This window comes from Kogia breviceps, chromosome 7 (genome assembly GCF_026419965.1).
Source record: "Kogia breviceps isolate mKogBre1 chromosome 7, mKogBre1 haplotype 1, whole genome shotgun sequence".
Taxonomy (NCBI): domain Eukaryota; kingdom Metazoa; phylum Chordata; class Mammalia; order Artiodactyla; family Physeteridae; genus Kogia; species Kogia breviceps.
Window position 1 is genome coordinate 79,497,104 of NC_081316.1, and position 25,720 is coordinate 79,522,823.

Genomic DNA, 25,720 nt, shown 5'->3' on the forward strand with positions numbered 1-25,720 from the left:
TTCAATTCTTTCTTTAAAAAAAAAAAAAAAACAAGGAAAAATGTTGACAGCTACCCCTCACCCATCTCAAGATCTGTAATTAATCTGTCAAGGATGTTCACTGTCACCACTGGGTTACTCAACTCTAGCACTGAGTAAATGTTCAACAGGAAAGGAGTGAGAACACAGGAAAATTGGAGGTAAGAAAGGAGAAACTGAGATGCAGAAGAGCCTTGGAGTAGAGGGTACGGCTCAGATGGTGGGAACAGCAGAAAGTTCAAGAGCTTGGGCGACGCAAAGTCATCGGGACTACACAGTTGCAAGGATTAAAATACGGACAAAGGGTGGTAGGAAAGTAATACTTAGAGAAGGTGTAGATGGGGAAGCCGTGGTTGGTGACATTGTAAAAGGAGACCGTGCCGGCCTCATAGTCTAAGAACACCCCAATTCGGCGAGGGGGCACCATCATGGAGAGGAGCAAGGAGGTGGACGATTCCTCGTAGGCTCTGTATTCGTGCTTATGATGTAAGCCAATCACCCAGTATCCACTTTGAGGCTGGTATCGGGAGTAAACATTCCGATTGTTCGCAAACTGGTTGAAAGAGAACGTAGGTCCCATTGAATCACTGCACACCCCCAGGATCCAGTCAGTCTTCTTGGCCACGTCTACCTCCCAGTAATGCTTTCCTGAGGAGAAGTGCTGAGAGCCCAGGACACCACAGCCATAATGCTCTTCCAGATGAGACCCAGACAGCTGAGCGCCCACAAATCTCACCTGCCTCCGGTTCTTAGACAGGACGAGATTTGAATTAGCTGTGTGTGGATTCATAGTCACGTCCACTGTGGGAGAAAGGTACAGCATCAGCAGATGAGAATGGGTATGTGGGTCGTGGGACTCTGAGAAGAGGAAACGCAGGATATGGGTGGGAGGAATTGGAGATAGGTGGTGGGGGGCTGGGGGGAAACAGCAACACCTCATACCTGAGAGTGTGTGTGGGTATGTTTGGCAAGGACATGTCAGCTCAAAGAGGCCACAGTTTCTACTTACCCCAGTAGCTCTGGACATCTGTCAGCTCTGTAATGATAAAGAGTCAATCACATTATATAGAACCATCAGTCTCAGGTCTGCTGTCTCTCCCTTACCTGGCTGAGAGGTATGGCAGGGAATTCTATAAGGATGTGAACTGGCCATTTCATTCCCCCTTCAGTATGACCTGCATCTTCTTCAGCACATTGTGTCCCTCCCTCTCTGATCTCCTTCTCTGACACTATTCCCAAATACCAACCATACCCTTCATTCTTTTTATTTCCTATACTACCATGATCCCTCATCCAAATGCTGTTCCCTGAAACTCCTCACCTCTAAACACTCGCAGCATCTTTTTCAGATCTGGGGCTCGAAACATACTCTTCAGCTTGGTGGGGAGAGCTTCTGGCTTCTTCAGGGTCCAGAACTCACTCCTAGAGAGAACAGACATTATGAATCTTCAACATTGCTAACCTTGGGTGTCTCTAACACCTGTCTCCTTCATCTCCCAGGCCCATTGGTGAACTTAACACTCTTTCTTGAAGAAAATTAGCATCATTCTGCAAAGACCTCTGGCATAGGAGCCAGAAGAACTGGACTGAAAACTAGCTTCTCACCATCTGTGTACACACTGATAAGATTTTCATTCTTTTTTTATTGGCTGTGTAGTATCTCTCTCTTTCTCTCTCTCTCTCTTTCTCTCTCTGTGTATATATATATATATATATATATATATATATATATATATATATATACACCACATCTTCTTTGTCTATTCATCTGTTGAGGGACACTTAGGTCGCTTCCACATCTTGGCTATCATAAATAGCTGCGATGAATACTGGGGTGCATATATCTTTTGTACAGAACAGGGACTATAGCCAATATTTTATAATAACTTTAAATGGAATATAATCTATAAAAGTATTGAATCACCATGTTGTACATCTGAAACTAATATACTCTTGCAAATCAACTATTTATACATCAATTTAAAAAAAAGTTGATAGGATTTATCCCTCAAAGCCTCATTTTTGTTTCTTTGTTTGGTTTGTTGTTGTTTTGTAAAATACAATAATTTTCCCTTCTTTCTCTGCATCCTAGAGACTGTATAATAGTAAATAAAATAATGGCTGGGAAATCCTTTGCTACCTCTAAAAAAGATACAAAATACTTAAAATGTCAGCACCCTCTTAGAGGGTCTACAGGTATCTATGTTGACAGGCAGGACATCAGGACCTGCTGCTAGGGCTTTCAGAGTATCAGGTGAAGGGCTCGCTTAGAAGAGTCTGTGATTTAGGTCTCAAGGTCTTGCAGAGGCCTAGGGAGAAAGACCTTCAGAACAGCCTCTTGGGATTATTGGTCTCTGGGAACGTTATGCCAGTTGGAGAAAGGAAACGTCCTCACTTCCAAACTGAGAATAAAGACTTCCGAAGGGACAACGGGCTCCATAGGTTATGTGTTCGTGAGGCGCTTCAAGGTACCAGGTATGTGGGCTACTTTAGAGGTCACCTTGATGAATGAAATTCTAGAGTAGGTGATAGAGAACATGTTTTTGTTCCAGGGCCAAGACCTGGAACAAAAAAAGCTGGTCTTTTCAAGACCTCAGGTCTATGTTTTTACTGGAATTGAGAAAAAATGGAAGTCTGAGGAGAACTAGGTAGCAAGGCATGGCCTGTTCCAAAGCCAAGGGGGAAAGGGAATTTAAGCAGCTGTCCCGAGAGCTGATTTCTGGACCTTGGAAAAGAAAGCAAATGGGAAATTTCCCTCTGATAAAGTGTGGGCAAAGAAAATCCCTGTGTATTTTGAGGTAGCTATGAACTACTAGAATCAGGACTGGAAGCAGGTACAGAGGTTTGTGGAAAAGAAGGTACGTGGGGAGTCAGTGATACGGTAATCCTTGATTCTTAAGAACACGACTGTCCCAATTTGTGACCTTCTGCCACTCAAATTCTCCTACCATAGAAACCAAGTCATTCCCTTTACTTTGGGGGACCCCAAATTCTCATGAAAAGTAACTCAAGACACCACAGTCCTAAATCTTCCCTGCTGTGTGATTTGTTTTTCCTTTCCCACTGACCACAAGATAACTCTATGGGTACAGGAGTCTTTTGTCAACCCAGTCTTTTTTGTCAACCATGTCATGTTCTACACATACCTTTTCGCAACATCACTCACATCCTAGGAAAGAAAGAGACAGGTTAAGTCAAGGGTAATAGGCCTTGTCCTCTACTACAGCCTCATCTGTGTCCCTCATCCCATATTCCCACCACCCCATGATGATAGAGATAGAGATGATCCAATATGGAGGCCACAAAGTAGAGATAAGAACTCAAAGCAGACTCTCCCTGAGACCCTATGTAGGGATGTCAGGAAATGATTCAATTCATTCATTAGTACCTTTATTTTTACAACAGAGTGTGGATGTGTGTGTGGTGTTTTATATGTACCTCATCTTTTATTTGCCAGGCACTATGCCTGCTTCTAGATGCTCTCACATGACTAAGTCCTGATTTCTGTCCTCGAGATGCTCACATTCTGGTTGCTGAGGACACAAGGGCCATAAAAGTGGTTGTTTCTCAAATTCCACCTCTCCTAACCCTCTGTGCTACCTTTGCTGACTTTGTGTATTTTTCTTGATTTCAACACACACATGTGTTGATGATTCCTAAATCTGTACTTCTGCTTACATCTCTTTTATATACCCCAGCAACATAAGCCATGGGCACCACAAATTCAAGATATCTGAAAGAAAACTTACCTTTCCTGCAACCATGAGATCTCTTCTCTTCTCTTCCATCTTCCTCAATGATCCCAGCATCCAGTCACCAAATGTAGACAAAGTACTGTCCTAAAAACTACCTGACATCCCATCTTAGACCAAGCCAGTGCATTTCACACCCTTACTGCTCTTTACCATCATCACTGCCACTGCCTGCCTCATTTGAGTAGACTTGTCTCATGGCCTCCGATTGGTCTTCCTAACTTCTGCTCTATACACCTCAATGCAGCAGAAGAAAAGGCTAATGTTTTGATCTACGTAACATAGGAATAACTATTTTCATGGTATTGGAGCTATTTTTGGTTGCATTTGACAAAAACACAACTCAAACTGGCTTGCTTGCATATGTAAAGTGGTAGAGGTGGATCCAGGATTGTATCAATCTTAAGGCATACTTGTAATAAGGAACTCAAATGATCAAATCAGGGTGACACTTCATGCCTCTTCCTCTTAGCTCCTTTGCGATTCCTACCTGCAGCAGCTGCGTTGTTGACCCCTGACACCGGTGCTCCAGGTCCGAGATGAGCTCTCTCAGGGACTGGCTCTGCCGGATCAGCTCACCCTCAGCTTCTGCTATGATGTTCAGCCCCTTCCTCTCCTCCTCCTCCAGCTTCTTCAGCTGCCTCTGCTCCTCTCTGTCCAGGATGCTCCTCAGCTGATCAAACTGCTTCTGGATCCTGTGTCTCTCAGGTTCCATCTGATTCTTCAGGAACATGGAAGAGAAAGAGGCTGCTAGTCTGTTGAGCTGAGGGTCTCCTGTATAAGGGGTTGGGGAGGCAGGCTCTGCACTGCTTTCCTGGCAGGTCTCACTGGGCGGGGAATGAACAAATGGGGGAGTAAGTCCTGCAGAACCTGCTCTTTTCTCCTATTCTCCCTTCAGCTCTTCTCAGACCAATGGCCCCAGGCTGTCTTACCTAGGCTTCTGAGATAGAGACTTTGATTCCTAGGTGAGATTTAGATTCCAAGTAGCGTCTCTGGCCTCTCAGGACTCACCATCAGCCTCCCCTTCCAGTTTTCAATATTGAGAGCGGCCTGTGCATGACCTATTTTTCCAACTTTCAGAGCTCGAAACTATAGAACAAGGTCCAGAATCAGGAATTAAGGGCTGCCAATGGCCATGGTTCCTCTCCCATGATTGTCTTCAAAAACCTAGACTCCCTTTTTTTTAATTTTTATTTTATTTTATTTTTGCGGTACGCGGGCCTCTCACTGCTGTGGCCTCTCCCGTTGCGGAGCACAGGCTCCGGACACGCAGGCTCAGCGGCCATGGCTCACGGGCCCAGCCGCTCCGCGGCATGTGGGATCTTCCCGGACCGGGGCACGAACCCGTGTCCCCTGCATCGGCAGGCGGGCTCTCAACCACTGTGCCACCAGGGAAGCCCCCTAGACTCCCTTTGATATGTTCATTTTCTAACTCCCCCTTCTCTCTCCCTGCCTCTGCACCAAGAACAATACCCTTGTTTGGAAGGGTTGCAGTGAAGGACGAGGCAAAGGGAAGCTCTTCTAGATAAATCAGCGAACAGACCGGCCCCCATGCCCTGCCCTGATTCCTGTCCCAGGACACCTTCAGAAGAATACCTCTTACCTTCCAGGATGCCCTCTTCTCTCTGATAACAGCTGTTAGTTTCTCAGCTTCCTGCTGCTCCTGCCTCAGCTTCTTCAGAGACTCCTGGAACTTCTCCTGGAAGAAACACATCAAGTCAAGCAGGATCAAGTGTCAAATTGTTTCAGTGCGGAGACATGGAATGAATGGGGGAGAGATTATTATGCTGACCCCAGGAGATGCCTGTCCTGGAACGAAAAACTGAGAAGGTCAAAGTTATCTTTTATAAACAGGGGATAGAAACCACTGGGAATAGGCTGATTCTCTTTTTTCCCAGGGGAAAGAACCTGACCGTGAAGCACTTTAAGTCCTTTACTCTCACTGCCAACATATCCCCTGAACTCAACCTGCCCCGTCCCCTACTGGCCCCGTGAAGCATCCTCTACTCATGCAGAGCCAATCGTGAGCAGCGAGAAAGAGCTAAAGTCTCTGCTCTTGGCCAGAGGGGCTTTTTCTAGGTTCATCCTCTACATAAACAGGTGGACTACAAAGAAATTAGATTAGAGCATAAAGAAAAGTTAAGAATCTACCAAGAAGTCTGTTCCCACCTGCCTTCCCTCCATCTGGGCTCCCACCTGGTACTCCTGGGCAACCTCCTCCATGAGGAACGTGTGGTGACCACGGTGCTCCTGGGACCTCTCGCACAGCCAGCAAATGAGCTTCCCATCCTCCTTACAGAAGAGCTGGAGTTTCTCTCCATGGTGCGCACAAAGAATCACCTTCAGCTGCTTCCCCAAGCCCAACACCACCTCCCTGAGCCTGTCCGCTATGTTGGCCAGGTGCCGATTGGGCCGCAGGTTCCCAGGCTGGTAGCTGGTCTGGCACACAGGACAGCTGCTCTCTTCTTCTTGGCCAATACCCAACTCCTTGCTATTCCCCGTGATGCAGGCTTGGCAGAAGCTGTGTCCACAGTCTATGCTCAGGGGTTCTGTCAGCAGCTCCAGGCAGATGGGGCAGGTCACTTCATCCTGGATGTCCACCAGGACTGCTGAAGTCATTGTAGCTACTCTCCTGGCTCCTGCCTGCCCAGCCCTGACTTCTAAGGTGTTTCTTGTGTATAGACGGCCAAAAAAAAAGAGTTCAGGGTAAGAAATGAGGCAGACAAAGGCAGGCTGACTGTTCTGGATAAACAGGTCAAGCACCTGGGGTAACAAGAGCTTCTCATTCTAACTTCAAACATGTTCTTTGCCCCTGTTCACATTAGACAGCAATTTGCACTCTCATTAGAGCAATGATCATGGTTTCCTTTTACTCCTACTGGATGAAGGGACAATGATGTGCTGGAGAGAAGTGGCCTTGGGTAGGCCACTGTTTGTTTAACCTTTTCTTAGTCCACCAAAACACATCCTCAATGTTCAAAGCACCAGAACATGCTGCTGCCTCAGGATTTTTGCACTTGCTGTTCCTGCTGCAAGGAAGCCCCTTCACCCTGGTATCTGCATGACTCTGACTTCATTCAACTCTCTCCTTACATGTTTTATCAGAAGAGTTTGCTCTGTCAAGCCTAGCTAAGGCATGGCCACCCACACCGTCACTCTCAATATTTTTACCTGCTTGATTTTCTTTCTTATCACCACCTAATATGGATCTTTAATTGTCTGAATCCTCCCACTGGAATATAAGCTCCATGAGATCAGAGACTGCTTTTGTTCATTATTGAACTAGCTCAGTGTCCAACACACAGGTCCTCAACTTCTGATGAAGAAAACTCTAGAACCTCCTCATCCCTCCATAGATGATTAGACCTTTCTCATGAGCTCCTTCACCTCTCTTTCACGTGGTGCTGGCATTGCTCTCCAGGATCTAATCTCCAAGATCAAAAGTATCATTTATTGTGACGACACGTCTACCTTCTAACAGCTCTTTACAGAGCCCTTTCATCTCTCATGGTCACCTTCCCCCAAAAACCCAAAGAAACAAAAATGACCATAATAAGGTGATGTTATATCTTTACAATTAACACTTGTATAACCAGTTGTGATTTAAAAATCATATCCCCCTGTTTTCTTTATCTCTCATAGGAAAACTCTGAATAAATAAGAGTATTTTTAGCCTCTTGATAGAGAAATAGACAGTAAGTGATTTTATAAAATCACACATCTTATAAAATCGTAGATGCGTTCTAATAAGAACCTGCTGTATAACAAAATAAATAAAATAAAATTCAAATATTCAAAAAAAATTATGCTTCGACGTAGGGTCAGTATACCTATTTTACAGGTAAAGAAACCTGGACATGGAGGTTGAATCAGCTCTACTGTGAACTGAGAGTGAAAGGGGTGGCCCAAAGAAAACCAAGAGACTTGTGAGAAGAGAAGGGACAGTGGGCAGGTGAAACAATGGATGTTTACTATGTCTACTAGTTGTCCCTCAGCTACCACCCCTGATTCATTCTGTCTGGTATTATGGTTAGATGTTTTCATGTGTATCTACCCTCGGATTGAGAGCCCCTGAGAACTATGTATCTGGACTATGTATTTGTTATCACTGTCTCCTGGAGGACCCAGGACAATCCTCCGAATATAGTATATGCTCAATAAATGTTTCTTGCCATTATTGTTTCATTAAAGTAGTTTAAACCAGAAAAAATAAATAAATAAACATAGAGTTGGCAAAACCTATCATGTCCAGAGTCCTAGTTCAAAGCTCTGTCCTCAAACCTCATAACTTTAACCAAAAACAGTGGTGAAGGTGGTCAAAGTCAGGCACAGACTTGGTGCTTTGGGAGAAGAGATTTCACCAGGCCTGTCCAAAACTCTGACAGGAGTCTTAAGGTGCCCGTGTGTGGGGGACAGAGGGGACAGGTGGGAGAGTGGAGGCCACATATGTTCTAGCGAGAGTTCACAGAAAAAAGACCTGAGGCAGAGGTATGCAGGTGGAATGGTCAGGAGAAGGAGGTCTTATAGCATTTGGGGAAAGTATTTCAGAATCGCTAATAGGAGAAAAGTATAAAAATGGAGGAGAAAGAGGAATGAAGTATCAATACATGTTATAACAAGATTGAGCCTTGAAAACATTATGCTAAGTGAGTGAAGTCAGATACAAAAGATTACACACTGTATACCTCCATTTACAGGAAATATCTAGAGTAGGCAAACCTATAGACATGGAAAGTAGATTAGTGGTTGTCAAGAGTTGGTGGGAGAGAGAATGGGAAATAACTGCTAATGAGTCTGGGGTCTCTTCTGGGGGTGATGAAAATATTCTGGAATAAGATAGTGGTGCTAGTTGAAAAACTTCGTGATTTTTCCAAAAAAAATGAACTGTATACCTTTAAAGGATGAATTTTATGGTCTGTGAACTATATCTCAATTTAAAAAATACTGTATGAGAGGAAATTAAGAAGGAGAGGCTATCTTGTGACTTCTGGTTCCGAGTTGTCCCAACCCCACAGCTTTTACACAAGGCATGCTGTGGGAGAGGATCTAAGAGTCAAGCACAGTGCTATAGTTGGTATGGGGAAATAACGGTGAATGAAATATATACTCTACGAGGACGTGTACCATTCAGACTTCGAGCAAGAAACACATCCGTTTTTGAACACATAGCAAAGACAATCATCATTAATGCAAACAAGTATATATGCATGCAGGTATTTGTTTCAAGGAACAGTGGAAGGTAGAAAATAATCAGAGACCATCTGATAGCTTTTTATGTGAGGTAATGGCTGAACTCTTTACAGGTAGTATATTGATATAATCCAATCCCACAATAACTCTATCAGATATGTTTAATAACACCTATTTTACAATTGTGAAAAGTGAACTTCTTAAAAAGGTATTCAATTACCAAAGGTCTCAGAATGAATAAGTGACAAAGTAAAGGTTATAATCTAGTTTTATGCAAATCCAAACCTCAGGTTGTTGTCTGGTCCTTAAAGGAAGAGAATGTTTCCTTTATGCCCCCCAGACCACCTGCAAGGGTGCTCAGGTCACAAAGTGGCTCAGCTTCTTTCTACCCACCTCCTGACTGGTGCTTGTCTCATTTTTGGGGCTGCACTGATTCAGCATAATAGTCCCCTTCTTCCTGGCATTTGAAGGCATCCTACAGCTCTTCCTAAGCTATGTGTAGCCTCCTTCTCCAGCCCTGCTCTGCTTCATTCCTGGTGACACATCCCTAGGACTCAGGCTGCTTCCCTTGCCCTGGCAGGGTGAGGTGAGACGAGAAGGCACTGACACTGGAGTAACACAGACACAGGTCTGAATCCTGAATTTATCTGTCTCTAGTTCTGGAACATTGGGATAATTCCTGATCTGAGATGTGGTTTAATGTTTTGTGTATTGCTGATAACAAGTCCTCCCTTATAGCACGCTTGGGATAAATTATCTGAGCCAATGTGTAGAAAAGTCTCAATAAAAACTAGTTGTCACTACATTTATACTGTCATTGCTCTTCAATCCTTCAGTGCTCTGCCCTCTTACCATGAGGAAAAGAGCCTCTTCAGTATTTTTACCAGAAATAGGGATAGAGCAGAGTCTGGTGGATGAAAAGCTCTATATAAATACCTGTATAAGAATGAATGCATCACTTTGCTACCCCCTTTCATATCTTCTTCCTTGTTTTGGACCTAGGAGAAAAATCCACTACCTCAATTCATAACAAGATTTAATAAGATGGCATTTAAGGACAATGTGAGAACGCTGGACCTCACCCAGTAGTTTCTGTGGGCCTGGCATAAATAAAGGTCAGTTTAGAAAGCTAGTAGCTTCTCTGACAAGACAACTAAAGATGCTGGAACTAACCCTAACTTTATTTTTTGTCTGGGCTGAATTAATATGTATGTCCCCACTGAAAAACATCTTATTCTCATTCTTGAAAGTTTTCAGTCATTAAATTATATTACTGTTGTCTTAAATCACATAATTTTTTTCTGAATTTTATTTATTTACGTTTTATATAGCAGGTTCTTGTTAGTTATTTTATATATATTAGTGTATATACATCAATCTTAAATCACATAATTTTAAAAAGACATTTAAGATTATTTATTTATTTTTACTATTCCAGTATTGAATTACTCATCGAAAGCCATATGCTCCGTTTGCCTAGCTGGAATCTAGTTTGGGCCACCAAAGAAGAGCCAGCTGACAAATGCACTGCCTAGCTGGAGGCACACTACCCCTGATCCCAGTTGTGACCCTTGTGTACAGGATAGGCCACAGGGTGACTGAGAGCAGATATAACTCCGTAGTGTTTCTTTGTCTGGCCCCCCTGCAAAGGCAGATGTACACTGATGTATGGCTTGGTCAGTGTGGACATAATTAAAGAACACAAGGTCTGTCAGCTAGGCAGCAGGAGGGAAGGGATGGGGTTAAAGGAAGGTGTGCTTTGTTTTGCAGAAACTAACCACTAAGTTGCATAAAGTTCCAAACACCAGATGTTTCAAAAAGGGTACAGTGCATTCCAATCAACAAGCTATCACAGTATAAGCAAACAACCAAGCACCTGCTTGCAGTTTTTGGCAACCTAGACAAACCCGTACTACACGGAAGATCATGTCTGCCCCTGCATGAACATGCATGTACCCCAGACATAAAACTTCCCTGATCCAGCTGTTCGGAAAGACAGTACTTTGAGAGCTATCTCCCTGTCTCCTTACTGGTCACAAGTAAGAAATGCTTCTACTTTAATCAAAAGTACTTGGTGTGTCCATTGGCTATGCACCCCAAGTGATGGACCATTGAGTCTAGTAACAGGTTCTGTAACTGTCACCAATTTTCCCCTACTGTGTGCGTGGTAGGATAAAGAATATCAAATTGCCTCCCAGTAACAAGAAGCCCTTACATGAGAAAGGGCCTGAGAAAGTGTCCCAGACTAAGAAAACAGTCTGTGAGGTACAGCATAGATGAGCAGGGTGAGTATATAGGGCATGGCTGGGGATCGAGTGAGCTGAAAACATGACCTCAATGAATATCACCAACCAAGAAAATGGATGTACTGATATATACAACAAAATAAATCTCAAAAGCACTATGCAAAGTGAAAGAAGCTAGACAGCAAGGATAAGCTGCTGTATGATTCCATTTCTATGAAATACTAAAATACAAAATACAAAACACTACTATTTGAGATCAGATCAGTGGACACCAGGGCCCAGGGCTGTGAGAACGGGATGAATTGCAAAGGGACACAAAAAAATTTGGGGGGGTGACAGAAATCCCCTATATATATCATGATTGTGTTGTTTGGACAACTATATGCAAGTCAAAACTCACGGAATTGTATGCTTAAAATTGCTAACTTATTAAATGTAAATGATAACTCATTAGAGCTAACAAAAAACAAAATAGAAGAAATGCAATAAGCAAAACTGAGGCTTGGTTTTTTGATCTTCTAAGCACAAGTAATAACTGTGTTGTCAAATATGGTAGCCACAGGTGGCTACTGAGCACTTGAAATGTGGCTAGTTGGAAATGAGATGTTTTAAGTATAAAATACACACTGGATTTCAAAGATTTGGGAAGAAAAAATAATCTAAAACATTTCATTAATGGATTTTTTACATTGATTACATGTTCTAACTATATTTTGGAAGCATGGAGTTAAATATATTAAAATCAATTTCATCTGTTTCTTCTAACATTTTAATAAGGCCAATAGAAAAATTTAAATTATATATGTGGCTCTATTATATTTCTCTATTACGATCTACTTGAGATATTCAAGGCAGAGAAAGAATCTTGAACAGAAAAGATTATCTAAGAGTTGATGTCTCTTGTTAAAGAGTATAAAGTTAAGGCTGGGAAAAGGAACTAGGGGAACAGAGTCAGCTAACATTCAGTTAGAAAGGGTTTGCATAGCCCCGCCCACATGCCAGCAGGGGCTTGACCACTAGTTACTCCTGATCGCAGTCCAGAGGACACAGGAAAAACCAACAGAGTCCCTGACTAAGGACACATCTCAAGAGCAGTGTGGGTGGCAGAAAGATAAGTCTGGCTGTGTGAGGTGTGCAGATACCAGACCTTAAGGGGAAGAACCTTGAAGATCAAATTAGCAAATGAAAGAGGCCAAATTCACGACTAGGGCCAGTCAAATCAGAAGCAGATGACAGAAAAAGGCCGTGTGGTCTGCTAACTAGCCTCACTGGCATCCAGTGGAGCTCTTTATGCAGAATCTCTAGGCCTCACCGAGACCAATTCAGTATAGGCGCTTTAATAAGATCTCAGGTAATTCGTATGCACATTAAGGCCTCAGAAGCATTGCCTTAAACACAGGAGCCTTCTTCCCAGGTAAATGCAATTTAGGGTGCAAAATAGAAAAGGGGAAGGGTGGGTGGGGAAGGCCAAAGAATGGAGTGATATGTAGATCTGAAGCATCTTTTAGAATGAAAGCTCACAATTCGATATTAAAAGGGCTTTCAGAATAACACTAGTCCAGGCTGGAGCTCAGAATGAAAGTTAGAAATAAGATGGGTGGGACTGCCCCCGGAGCTGGGACTTCTAGTGAAAACAGGGTAAAAATCTAAACACGTGGCAACTGCATGCATAAATGAGTTGAGATTGTGCTGAGGAAATAATTTTCTTTTACCCTTTTGCAGGAAGCACTCGATAAATATTTGAATTGGAACATACTTTAAATTTTTTAAAAACTTCAAAAAATCACTACCTCATGCATTCAAAACTTATAATGATTCAATAACTTTACAAATTCTTAAAATATTGTCCTGCACAGGTTTTCTTCTCCCTGAGTGTTAGATAATCCATTAACTGAGTGTCTTTTTTTAGGTTAGATAATAAAATTCTAATCATTTTTTTCTGCATTTGTGATATTCCACTTGTAATTTCTAATCGTTTAAACCCTGCTGTATTTTAACTTGTTGAGATGTCAGGAGTCATAGTCTCCTTTATCATAGTGCATTTGTACATATTTTATTCCCTACTCTATTCTTTCAAAAATTGTTTTGATTTTGCATTTTTTAAGGTAGGCATTGAGTTTGTCCATAATAATGACATAATAATTTGAGTATTTACTATTTTTTCAGGCACTCTCCTGTGTGTTTAAACCTCTGCCTCACTTAAGCCTCACCAAAACTCTATAATATAAATATTACTCTATTTTATAGATGGAAGAAACTGAAGCTCAAAGAGCTCAAACAACAGGTGGGGGGTACACAGCCAGCGTCTAAGTGTCAGAGGCAGAATTTGAACCCAGGCACTCTGTTTGCAGCACCCACGCTCCTAACCACACATTTCTGTCTTCATTGATTGATAGGTGAAATCTTGTTCCTAATCTCGCTGAGCTCATTCGCAGTGAGGATGAAAAGATAAATTATCTGTATCATGAGCTCCTAAAGGGAAGGGACCCCATTTCTTTTACTGCCCTGTCACTTCAAGTGACAGTAAGTGGCCCAACCACAGATGGCATACATCTCCAGGTGACCGGAACACGGAGGCTCCAGATGTGAGGCTCCAAGTGGTCAAAGCTCCTCTGAGTAAACCAAGGAGTTTTACATAGATTGAGCAACTGAGAGCGCTCACTTGTTTGGTCTTTTTTCTTGAACTCAACAGCGCACGGCCCTGCTACCTAAGGGGAAATGCAGGGCTCTCGGGCCAGCCTGGCCTTTGCACAGACTGAATGCGGAAGGCTCATCTCCCAGCTCCCTCTGGGAGGAGTCAGGGCCTCCTGGGGCGGGGTGGGGCGGGGTGGGGTGGGGTGGGGGGCGGTAGGATAATCGGTGCTCACTTCCTGGAGCAGAAAGGCTGGAGATGGGGGGAAGGGCTGCTGACCTCTGGATCCACACCAGCCACAGGGTCTGCCATCATTCCCTATCAAAACTTTCAGAGCCGCCTCCCCTACATCCTTCAGCTTCCAGAATAAGGGTTTCATTATCACTATCTTTACACAGGCTACTCCCAGCTCCAAAGGTGCCTCTGCCGTACTCTCTTCCTGAACTTGAGTCATCTCGAAACTGCAGAGGTCTCCCTCACCCTGCCTCCACCCGCGAACCTCCCAACCAACCTGTAGGGCGCGTCAACCTCTGAGTACTAGTGGGGACAGCGGTGGCTGGCCAGAAAACGGATTTGCTCACCAACCTGGAATCTGTATCTTGGATCAGAGCCGAGGATTTACAGCTGCCGCAGCCTCCACCAAAGCAGAAAGGCGTAGGGGGAAAGGGGCGGGGCGAGGGGGGAGGAGATGCTGCTGATTTGTCCAGCGCGGTGTTTGGTCCTGCACTCCAGCGCCCCGTCCAGGGGCAAGAGAGCCGTTCCGCTTACCTGATGAGCTGAAAATTCTGAGGCCTTGGAGAACACCTGAACGCCAGGGGTGGCACTTGAAAATTGTCTTCGCTTTAGCTTTCCGACCTCATGTCAGTGTTAATAACACTAATACACTTGTACCCCATATTAAAATATCAATTAAAATGTCTGAATAAAAAATATCTAAAGTTATATGAGTAAGGAAAAATAACCACTTGGCATTATAATGGCATGTTTTGCAAAAAGATCATTAAAAGTTATCAATTTAAAATTACGAATATAATTTAAAATTACATTACAGATAAAGTTTATATCTGTGATTTTAATCTATGTAACTGAGAGAATGTGAATGTTTGTCCTTAGGTCCTTATGAATACATGCAAAGCTTATAAAGCCCTGGGAACTATAACTATAGGGTTTCAATAGCACAGCAAAGGAAGGCTAAACTTCCTGCCCCAAGGAAATTGACCTGGTCTGGGAAGATGAGCTGTGGGAGGAGGGCCTGGACCTCCAAGGGTGTCCAGATAAAAGTCAGGACAGAGTGCTGGGTGACCTAAAGTAATATTTTCTGGGTTCATCTATGTTGTATCTTGTATGAGTACTTTGTTCCTTTGATGGCTGATAATACTCCATTGCATGGATTTTCCACATTTTGTTTATCCATTCATCAGTTTTTTAGACATTTGGATTGTTTTTACTTTTTGGCTATTGTGAATAATGTGGCTATGAATTTTCTTGTACAAGTTTTTTTCTAAACATAGGCTTTTTATTTCTCTTGGGTGTATACCTAAGCATAGAATTGCTGGATGATGTATTTACTTTTCTGAGTATCTTCCAGATATTTTCCAAAGTGATTGTACTGTTTTGCATTCCCACCAGCAGTATAAGAAGCATTCCAGTGTCTCCACATCTTTGCCAATACTTGTTATTATATGTTTTTTTCTATTATAGTCACCTTACTGGGTGTGAAGTGATAGCTCATTATTTTAATTTGCATTTGCCTAAGGTCTAATGGTGTTTATCATCTTTTCATACACTTTACTATCCATTTGCATATCTTTCTTGAGGAAGATCTATTTGGATCCTTTATCCATTTTTTAATTGCATTATTTGTCTTTTTCTGAGATCTTTCTATATTCTAATACAAGTCCTTTATGAATCCTGTGATTTGTAAATATCTTCTCCCATTCTAAGGGTTGTCTTTTCATTTTCTTGATTGCATCCTTTGAGGAACAAGTTTTTAATTGTGATGGAATCCAATCTTTTTGTCACTTGTACTTTTGATGTTATATCTATGAAGGCCTTGCCTGATCCAAAGTCATAAGGGTTTACTCCTATATTTTTTTCTAAAAGTTTTATAATTTAGCTCTTACACTTAGATCTAGCATCTATTTTAAGTTCGTTTTTACTGTGTGAGATAGAGGGTCAATTTTATTCTTTCAATTTTATTCTTTTGCATGTGGATATCCTGTTGTCTCAGGACCATATTCTTTCCCCATTGAATTGTCTTGACATTGTCAGGAAACCATCATTAAGGAGTTTTGTTTGTTTGTTTGTTTGTTTGTGTGTGTGAGACACAGAGAGAGAGAGATGGTAGGGGGCAGATGAGGAATGACATGTTTTGAATGTCTAAATGTTAAGTGAGAAAAGGTCACCTGGCAGCCCTGAGCAAGTTGAAGAGGTCTGGAGCTGACAAAAAATGCCTAAATCCAGGACGAGTAAATGGCTAGTTATTGCTTTTAGTATGGAGGAAAAGAAAAGATGCTTAACTAGATGCTACTGAATATAGATAGAAGAGAATTAATTTGTTAATAATTGGTTTACTCTTCATGAAATTGGTGACAATGTGTAGGTAGAGATTAAGGATAAGTAACTCTAGATGTACACCTAGGTCTCTTACTCTCACATCTCAATGAAGGACATTAAGAAGAAAAAGTATGTAAGTTAAGAGATGAAGAATACAAATAAGAAGAAAAGTGAGCTGAGCAAACCAACTATACTCCAATAAAAATTAATAAAATAATCTTTAAAAAAATAAATAGAAAAAAAAAAGAAATGTGAGCTGATAGTCAAGAGAACACACTGAAGAAACTTATTTCTAGGGAATGTTCCTTGAAGGAACAGAGCAAAAAGCCAAGGCAAAAGTTCAAGGGAGACTTGATATTAAAGAAGACCAGTATCTAGGTCTGGGAAGGAAAAGATTCAAAAGAAGGTTGGTATCTAGCACAAGAATTAGCTCAAAATTCATTTCATCAGAAGGTTTTTTAAACATGAGGATGAATAAATCAAAGAGTTGGTAATCAATTCCATTCAATACAACTTGCATTTCTTTTCTGATTTGTATTTCTCTTAAGAGACCAGCTACTCCAAAATTCCAAATCAAAAGTTACACTGCTGTTTTTAGAATATCTTTTTATCTTTCAAGTTCTCCTAACAAGTTTTCCTTGATCCTTCTTATTTCCTTCAGCCCACCGCACACTTTTGAACCCCTACTTTATTCAAGCCCAATCCACCCTCCCTCACCCCTTAAAGGTATCTTCATTTGCTTTTACAGATTCAATTTTTGCACTTAAAATTCAGCTTATCACAGAGAAGTTTGTGAAAGATGGAACATGGTCTTTACAAAGAAACTCTGAGAAACTCAATTTACATTTGTTTGCCTAAAATTAACTGGCAGATCAGGTACTGAATAGCTGTTGTTCTGTAATGTATCTGCTCATCTACTTTCCATCAATCAATAGCTATTCCATGACCTTCGATTTTATTGTTTTACAGGCAATGGAAAATGCAGTAATTTGTATTTTGGGTAGATCTGTTGGGTGACTGGGTAGTTGGAGGCTTGGAAGTGCACAATGCTGAAATCAGGGAGATCCATTCAATGACTATTGAAACAGTCCGGATGAAACTAAATAAACTAAGGCAGTAGAGTGAGAATATGAAGGAACTGATGAAACAAGTTGCTAAGATGAAATGATTAGGCTGTGCAGCAGCATGTTGGAGGAAGGAAGAAGGAGGAATCTAAGATTGATTTTTTTTCTTTTTTAAAATTTTTTATTGAAATATCGTTGATTTACAATGTGTTAGTTTCAGGTGTACAGTAAACTGATTCAACCATATATATGTATTATATATAATATATATTATATATAATACATATATATATTCTTTTTTAATATTCTCTTCCATTATACATTACTACAAGATATTGAGTATAGTTCCCTGTGCTATACAGTAAATTCTTGTTGGTTATCTACTTTATATAGAGTAGTGTGTATATTTTAATCCCAAACTTCTAAGATTGATTTTTGCACTAAGCTATTGGAAAGATGGTGAGGCTCTTCACCAAGGTGGGGAATTATGGAGATAAAGCAATTTGCTGGGGGAAAAAAAATGCACATTTGTTGTTGTTGTTTTTTAAACCAAGTTAGCATTTTCTGGATATCTTTCGTATGAGATTAATAAATTCTGGATTCCAAGTAAGCTGTAGCCACTATATTTTACTCTAGATTTGTGAGTCAACACACTATGCGAGGGTTAAAGCCATGGGATACAATTATAACCCTAAGGAGTATATATGGAATGATAGGAAACAAGAAGCTGGAGAATAACACTCTGAACTCTTTAAGGCCAGGGATCATTTCTGTATTCATATGTGTATATCTAGAGTGTAGAACAATACACAGAATGTAAAAATTATTTAGAATTGGCTTGTGGAAGGAAGAAAGGAAGAAAGTACATGACTTCCTTTTCAGGGATCAGATCACCAAAAGAAAGTAATATAGACTCCTCTTTATCTCCAGCAAGTCTCTCTGGCTGTAGACCCTGGAGTTCTTATTTTTGTATCTTCTCATGACCCCCAGTTGGTTCACTAGAATAATCTGCCTGGACCCTGATCTTGTTTTTATGATGGCAATACTAAGCCTTTCTGAAAGGGGGTAGTGTTTTATGACTTCTGGACTGAACCTGTTTTTCTTTTCTCCCACAGGAGGGGAAAAGTGTCCCAGAAAAGAATATATGGATGGGAGTGGGGTGGGGAGTGTCAGTCACTTTGTCTTGTGAACTGTGGTATGAGCTCTTGTGGAAATCATAGTGTAGGGAAGATGAGATATTGAGCAGTTAGCAGATATGGGTCACTGATCTGGGTATTAAGGATTCTTGATCAGCAGGAATGGGCAAGTGTCTACGGTAAGAGAGTTTGGCAAGTTCTCAAAGTCAGTGGGGGATGTGGAGTAAAAAGAGTCTCAGGATTGGTGATTCTCTTCCTGTGTCCTCATATTACTTTTATTACTGAAAACTTGGTTATTGTGCTATAGAAATTGCAGTCTGAGCCATATTCTGCCTGTCGATCTCATCACTGGGAGTGTTTTGACTCACTTGCCTCTTCAAATTCTGAATCAACTCTGGGAGTTGTAGCATTATGACCCATGCTTTCAATCACTGTAGAAGGAAGAACTCAAGTCTTGCCCTCAGGCCATATAATACCCATACCCTAGATCATGGAATTTCTAGAGTTTTTCCATACTTAGTCACTCAAAAGCCTCTCCTGTGGGGTTAATGTCAGGTTAGATTGTCCTTCTCTGACTTCTTTTAGCTCTTTCTATACTCACCTTCATGTCCTCTATGAAGCCTTGGCTTTAGTTGAGGAGGCAAAGAGTCTGTTCCTTTGAACGGTAGGAAAGACTCAAGACAAATTGAACTCTAGGTACTGAGAATTGTATTGCACTTCAGCAAGATGGTCTGCACTTATTATATCCAAAGACAAGAAGTAAAACTAGGACAGACTGACATCTGATATAATAGTGTGTTATTATAATATATCAATTATCTCCTGAGTCAGACCTACAAGATAGTGGAGAAAGGGGTATCTCTTTTTAGGTAGGAAAGAGGCTGGGATCAGGAGGTACCTTTACTCTTGGGCAGTCAACCACATTCTCTCTTGTAGTTCCCCAATATCTCCAGTAAAAACCAGGAAACGTACTTGGAACAAGCACAGGGAAATGGCAATTTCAGGTCTGCATTTCATTGAACAAGCCCAGAGACACTGCTTTTTGCAGTGCAAATGTCCAGTTTGGTAGGTAGCTGGAAAGCCCATGTCTGTGAACAAACTCTCTACCATTTTTCTTTCTTCATGTTTGTATAGTACATTTAATTTCACCAAAGACTTTCAAGCCATTATTCAATTTTCATGACAACCCAGGAAAATAAAATGGGCAGAGATTATCATCTTCTTTAAGAGATGATAGCTGAAGCATGAGCTCCAAGAAAAATAAAACAGAAGTCTAAATATGAGGCATCTACCATTCTAAATGAATTGGATTTACTTTAACATGTTTTATTCATTAATTAATCTTTCTAACATTGGATTTCTAGTCCCATTCCCAGGGGTATAAATGAGGGCTAATTGGCACATGGCAGGAAACTGTACTTGCTATCATTAGCCATAGGGAAATATAAATCAAAACCACAATAAGATAACATTTCACACCCACTAAGAGGGCTAGAATTTAAAAAAATATTAATAACAACAAATGTTATAGAGTATATGAAGAAATTGGGAGTTTCATACATGCAAGTAGAAATGTAATTTGGTATGGTCACTTTGGAAAACAGCCTGGCATGTTCCTCAGACAGGTAAACGTAGTTACCATGTGACTTAGCATTTCTATTCCTAGGTATAAACCCAAGAGAAATTAAAACATAATTCTACAAATACTTGCACATGAATGTTCATAGCAGCATTATTTATAACAGCTGCAAAGTAGAAATAATTCAAATGTCCTTCTACTTATGAATGGATAAACAAGATGTGGTATATCCTTACCATGGCATATTATTCAGCTATCAAAAGGAATGAAGTACTGATACATGCAACAACATGCATGAACCTTGAAAACATGCAAAATGAAAGAAATCAGTTACAAAAGATCACACATTGTATGATTCCTTTTATTTCAAATGTCCAGAACTGGTAAATCTATACAGAGAGAAAGTAGATTAGTGGTTGCCTAGGGCTGGGGGTCGGATGAGAGAAAAATGTGAATGATTGCTAAGGGGATACATTTTGTTGGGGGCAGGGGAGTAATGGTAATGTTCTAAAATGAATTGTGGTGATAGTGGCACAGATCTATGAATATAATACCAAAAATATTGAATCATACACTTGAAATAGGTGAATTGTATGATATATAAATTGTATTTCAATAAAGTGCTAATTTAAATTTTAAAAAAGGAAGAAAAGAAACTGGACTTACCTCCTGTAGCAGAAAGAAATGTGGGCTGCTGGCCTCTCAATCTCCTCCTATCTCATGGCTGAATTCCTTTATCCAAGGGATTAATCCCATTATCCAAGGCTTCAGGGCTCCCCCTCCCATCTCATTCAGCTCTCTGGCTCAGGGTCTGCTGGACAATGGCCTTTGCACAGCCACTTCATGGCCTGAGATCAGCTTTTCTATTTTTCTCCCCAAGCTTGGATTACACTTTAAACCTGCAAAATTCCCTACATTTCTCTACTCAACCCCAGCCAACTGCTGAAGTCTAGTGGGTGAAGTGAAACCCTCTGAAGGGAAGATGAAGGCTGCCTGGCTTCACTCACCTATACTTGCACATGCAGAAAAGGACAGAAAGTAAGGAAAGCTTCTGGGGGTAGGGAAGTGTCTTGAAGCAACAGGAGGAGCCAGAAAAGCCTCCTACAGAGCCAATTCAAATACATTCAGTCATTCCAAGTCTAGAACTCTTCAGCACCAATCAGAAAGTGGGAAGAGGAAGACATGTGTGTCCTAAGCAAGAAAGAACTGTGTCAGGATTTTAAAGAACAGCAGGTACAACAGGTTTAAAGTACCAGAGGCCAATAGATAGTGATATTGAGGTCTCAGACTCAGTGATCTTTGCTTTTCCATCACAATTTAAAATAAAGAAAACATGCCTACATCCCACCTATTAAAAGTAATTAGGAGAGTTGAATTGAAGCATTATTGAAGTGTGGTTAATAGTGAGTTAAGCATTGATTAATTTTGGTTTTGTTTAACAAAACATTTAACATTTTTAGAAAATGCAGGATTTTTTCTGGCAAGCATTCCTGGAGTGTAACAAGAAGACTGAAGAGGTAGTAAGACCAGATTCTCTGCCAAGGGCCCAGGTTCAATCACTGGTCAGGGAACTAAGATCCCACAAGCCACTTGGCGCGGCCACAAAAATAAAAAGTCATAGTGGGAGATTGAGTTGTACAAGATCATGTTGTTGGACCATTGGACAGTGTCAAGGATTAACTTTAAGGCTGATGATTGTGAAATTTGGGGAATACAAACATGCTTAGCTAAGAAGTGCTCTTCCATCATGACTTAGAGTACTTACCAGGTTTATTGATCTAGGAATTGAGTTTTGCCATATATATGTGATGGAAGGTCAGTGGAGCAAGGGAAGCATATTTGTAAGAGAAGAGTTGAAATGATGATTCATAGACGTTAACCTACATAAAGAGGGATGCAAAGACACCTGGATACTGAATGAATAATAGTGAAAAATTCAGTGCCCTAGAGGGCTCAAGGTTGTTGAGGAGTGGATTGGTAATAACTGAATCACATAATTGAACAGATAAAACAAATAAATTTGTGACTTATGAAGTTAGTCAATTTTGGGTTACAGTACTTTGCGTGCGCTGACCGTCAGTAACAAAATAAAGCCATCCAGGATGATGCTGTGCTACTTGGAGGGAAAAGTTTTGAGTAGGTAAATGGCAAGCCTGCTAAACTTGTTGCAGACGATAGCTAAACATATGTCTTCAAAGGATCAAGAGAATTAGAAGGAAGTCTGTGAAAGATAATAATAAGAAAAGAGAAAAGTTGGGTAAATGAATAGATTGTTGCTAAGAAACATTATTTATTTATTTTAAATGAGTCCTGAGAATTGATACCTGCAGGCAGTATGACTTACACCTTCATTTAGGAGTGTTCCTCTTAAAAGTGCAAAGTATCTTTTGCTTCATTTAATGCTTTTAAAATAAAATTTTACTTTTTCTGATTTTGCCAAATTTGCTTTCTTTGCCTTTAAATTTGTCTGATGGTCCCTGGTCTATCCTTTTGTTTTATCCTTTCCAGGTCATTTCGTTTTAGGTCTTTCTCATGTGAGCAACATATAATTGGATTTTATTTTAAAAGACTTCATTGATAAATATGCTTTTTTTTTTTTTTTTTTTTTTTTTTTGGCGGTACGCGGGCCTCTCACTGCTGTGGCCTCTCCCGTTGCGGAGCACAGGCTCCGGACGCGCAGGCTCAGCGGCCATGGCTCAAGGGCCCAGCCGCTCTGCGGCATGTGGGATCTTCCCAGACCGGGGCACGAACCCGTGTCCCCTGCAACGGCAGGCGGACTCTCAACCACTGCACCACCAAGGAAGCCCCCTGGAGGAAGCCTGGGAAGCCCCGTTTTTTTAATATTCTCATCCACATATATATGGGTCCTCCAGGGGGAATATAAAAGGCACAAAATCCATTGTAGAGTTTATGAATGCGGATCCTGGGGCTTCACTCTGAAAGGCAGTATTAGAGTACTGGGCCATCTCATTATTCCAACAGGTCCACTGTGAGTCCACCAATGTGTTAAGAATTTTCACAGTCACTGCCCCACTTTTTTTGTCCTAATTTGTCAATCCTTACATAATTTTGAGAAGTAGGAACTATATTATCACCTTTTTATAGATATTAAGTTCCTTGTTCAAAGTCCTTTATCTGTGAGGGCATGACCCCGAAACCTAGGCAGTCTGAGAGGTAGACACACACAGCCACACACGAGCAAGCACAGAGCTTACGTGGAAATGTAAAACAAAAATATACCATGAGGCAGTGTTCGTTTACAGGCCTAGGCAGGGTTAATATAATCTTCTTTATACTCTTCCCTTGAGAGTGAGAAGAAAGCGTGTTAGGGTCCCTCAGGCCCTAACTATTTACCTCTTCTCCATGGAAAAAGGTTCAGAAAAAAATAAATAAATGAGCAGGGAATCAACCTGTCTATCAGTCCTTTCCTTCCCCTCCCACTTATTTCTTTGGTTGGTGTACCTGCTCATCTTGCAGATTTTCTGTGTGCCTTTCACCATAATTTTTCTGCTTTCCATGTGGCCCAATAACCAACTAGGTGAGTGCTGGCTATTTGAGGAGTTTGGTTGGGAACTACGATTTGGAGAAAAAGAAGGAGGCAATGAAAAGCTCAGGGTTCCATTTCCCAGAAGCCAGGGATTGAGAACTACAACATTCTTTCCTGAGAAACTCCCAGTTTTAAGCTGAGGTCACGGTCTCCTGTACTTGTGTATATGCTCCAAGTGATTAAAACAGGTGAACAGCTAAACAGTTGGGTAAGAAGGGCCGTGGTAAGTTTTGTTCAGGCAATTTCTGTCAGACATGGGACAAGGACCCATAGCCCTAACTTGAGGAGTGGCTTTAAGTGTGTGGATACTCTTGTAAGTTTTTAATACACCTGTCTATTTCTCTTCTCTTCTTCACTGTGTGGTCGGACTGCTGGTGATAATACAGAAGATATAAAATATTATGTAATAAAAGCAAGTAAATCTTATTCTATGCTTACTAAATGTCAGACACTGAACTAAGGAGTGTTTTGGGGGGCATGTCTTGTTTTGTCCTAAAAATAACTAAGAATCAGAGATATCAGGCCCTTTTCAAAAATGAGGAATCCAAGGATCATATAGTTCAAGTAAGCTCGCCCAAGTTCACACAGTGAGTAAATTATGGAATTGGAATTAAAATGCCACCTTTTTGGCTCCACTGAGTATACTCTGTGCCAATATTTTATTGAAATACTCTGGGCACCTGTGTGTGTGTGTGTGTGTGTGTGTGTGTGTGTGTGTGTGTGATAATCACATTTAATAAAATCAACACTAATTACTTTATATCATATAATACCTAGTTCGTAGTTAAGTTTCCCCAATTATACGTTATCTTCTAGTCCTGGTTTATTTAAACAGAATCCAATCAAGCATTGCATTTGCTTGTTCATTCTCTTTTTTTATTTTTTATTTTTATTGCTTTGCCAGGCAAAGGGGGCCACAGAGGGCTCCTGCCTCGAAAAACTATGTGTCCCAACCCGGGGGGGATTTTATTTTATTTATTTTTTATACAGCAGGTTCTTATTAGTCATCAATTTTATACACATCAGTGTAGACATGTCCATCCCAATCACCCAATTCATCACACCACCATCCTCAGCTCCCCGCGGCTGTCCCCCCTTGGTGTATCTAAATGTATTTTACTTTAGAAAAGTATTTTCCTCCTTCAAGTACCCTGCCCTTTTTTAATAGCAATGACTTGTTGAAAAGACCAGACTGTTTTGTAGGTTATCCCACATTGCACATTTGTCTGACTGTAAAATGACAAGCCTCAGAATTAACTATGTGTGCCCATGTGTGTGTTCGTAAATGCTTTTGGATGACTGTAGAAACATCTGTTGTGTTTGAGTGCATGAAGATATAAAAAATAGAGGAGACCTTTCCTCACATATGTATGAAGAAAAGATGACTCCACACAAGCTGGAAGAGCTGTGATTCAAGGTGTATGATTTCAGGATGCTGACGCCGCATATTGTTTGAATATGTGAGCACAGAAGAGAGATTTTTGATACAGAGGCTGCACAACCTAATTAGATCTCTACTGTTGGCAATAGGTGAGTTCCATGTCCCCAGTGGATAAGTGAATCGAGGGAAAGTGATGACAGAGAACACAGATACTCAGCATATAAGGGGCTGGTCTGTGGGCCACTGTCTGAACTCTGCACTGTGTTCCCAGAACCCAGACCATATGAATTATGGAGACACTGTAGGGGAGGGTTTGAGTTGCTATAAAAAACGGATTTTGCTTTTAGATAAGGGAAGGTCAGAAAGAACAGAGGACCTGGTTTCTCTTTGGAAAAAGCATTAAGAGGAGACACTAAGTGTTGGCCTGGGAGATGGAAGGTATGGTGAGCTGGGCCTAAGAATGTGGTAAAAGTGAGTGTAGGGATAGAGTGGGACATGAGTTTTGGCCTTGTCACATTAGGAATCTGAGGCATGTGGCCGTCACAAGCTTTCTCTTAGCGCTGATCCTGGGAGCCCCTGGCCTTGCTGGATGGTTGTTTATCTCTAGATTAGAAATCAC

At 41.1% G+C, this 25,720-nt stretch overlaps 1 protein-coding gene across 2 annotated transcripts; it reads right to left on the reverse strand.

Annotated features, from left to right (window-relative positions):
- Nucleotides 1–245: 245 nt before the first annotated feature.
- LOC131759961 (tripartite motif-containing protein 6) lies at nucleotides 246–6,428 on the reverse strand. Of its 2 annotated transcripts, none has more exons than XM_059069553.2 (7): nucleotides 5,967–6,428; nucleotides 5,374–5,469; nucleotides 4,261–4,491; nucleotides 3,165–3,187; nucleotides 1,340–1,440; nucleotides 1,028–1,054; nucleotides 246–819 (listed from the first exon to the last, which is right to left on the reverse strand). In XM_059069553.2, the coding sequence occupies exons 1-7, from the start codon at nucleotides 6,387–6,389 to the stop codon at nucleotides 257–259; spliced, it is 1,464 nt and encodes a 487-aa protein (XP_058925536.1). In that variant the 5' UTR covers nucleotides 6,390–6,428; the 3' UTR covers nucleotides 246–256. The 2 variants fall into 2 exon arrangements, with proteins under 2 accessions (XP_058925536.1, XP_058925535.1); XM_059069552.2 differs by having other exon boundaries at nucleotides 4,261–4,485; nucleotides 5,967–6,389.
- Between the last annotated feature and the right edge of the window lie 19,292 nt (nucleotides 6,429–25,720).

Coding starts and splice junctions, on each gene's coding strand:
- LOC131759961 (XM_059069553.2), bottom strand. CDS start 6,389: ATGACTTCAGCAGTCCTGGTGGACATCCAGGATGAAGTGACCTGCCCC. Junction 4,492..5,373: donor AGAAGAGGGCATCCTGGAAG/GTAAGAGGTATT, acceptor ATGTTCCTGAAG/AATCAGATGGAACCTGAGAG. Junction 3,188..4,260: donor CAACAACGCAGCTGCTGCAG/GTAGGAATCGCA, acceptor TTTCTTTCCTAG/GATGTGAGTGATGTTGCGAA.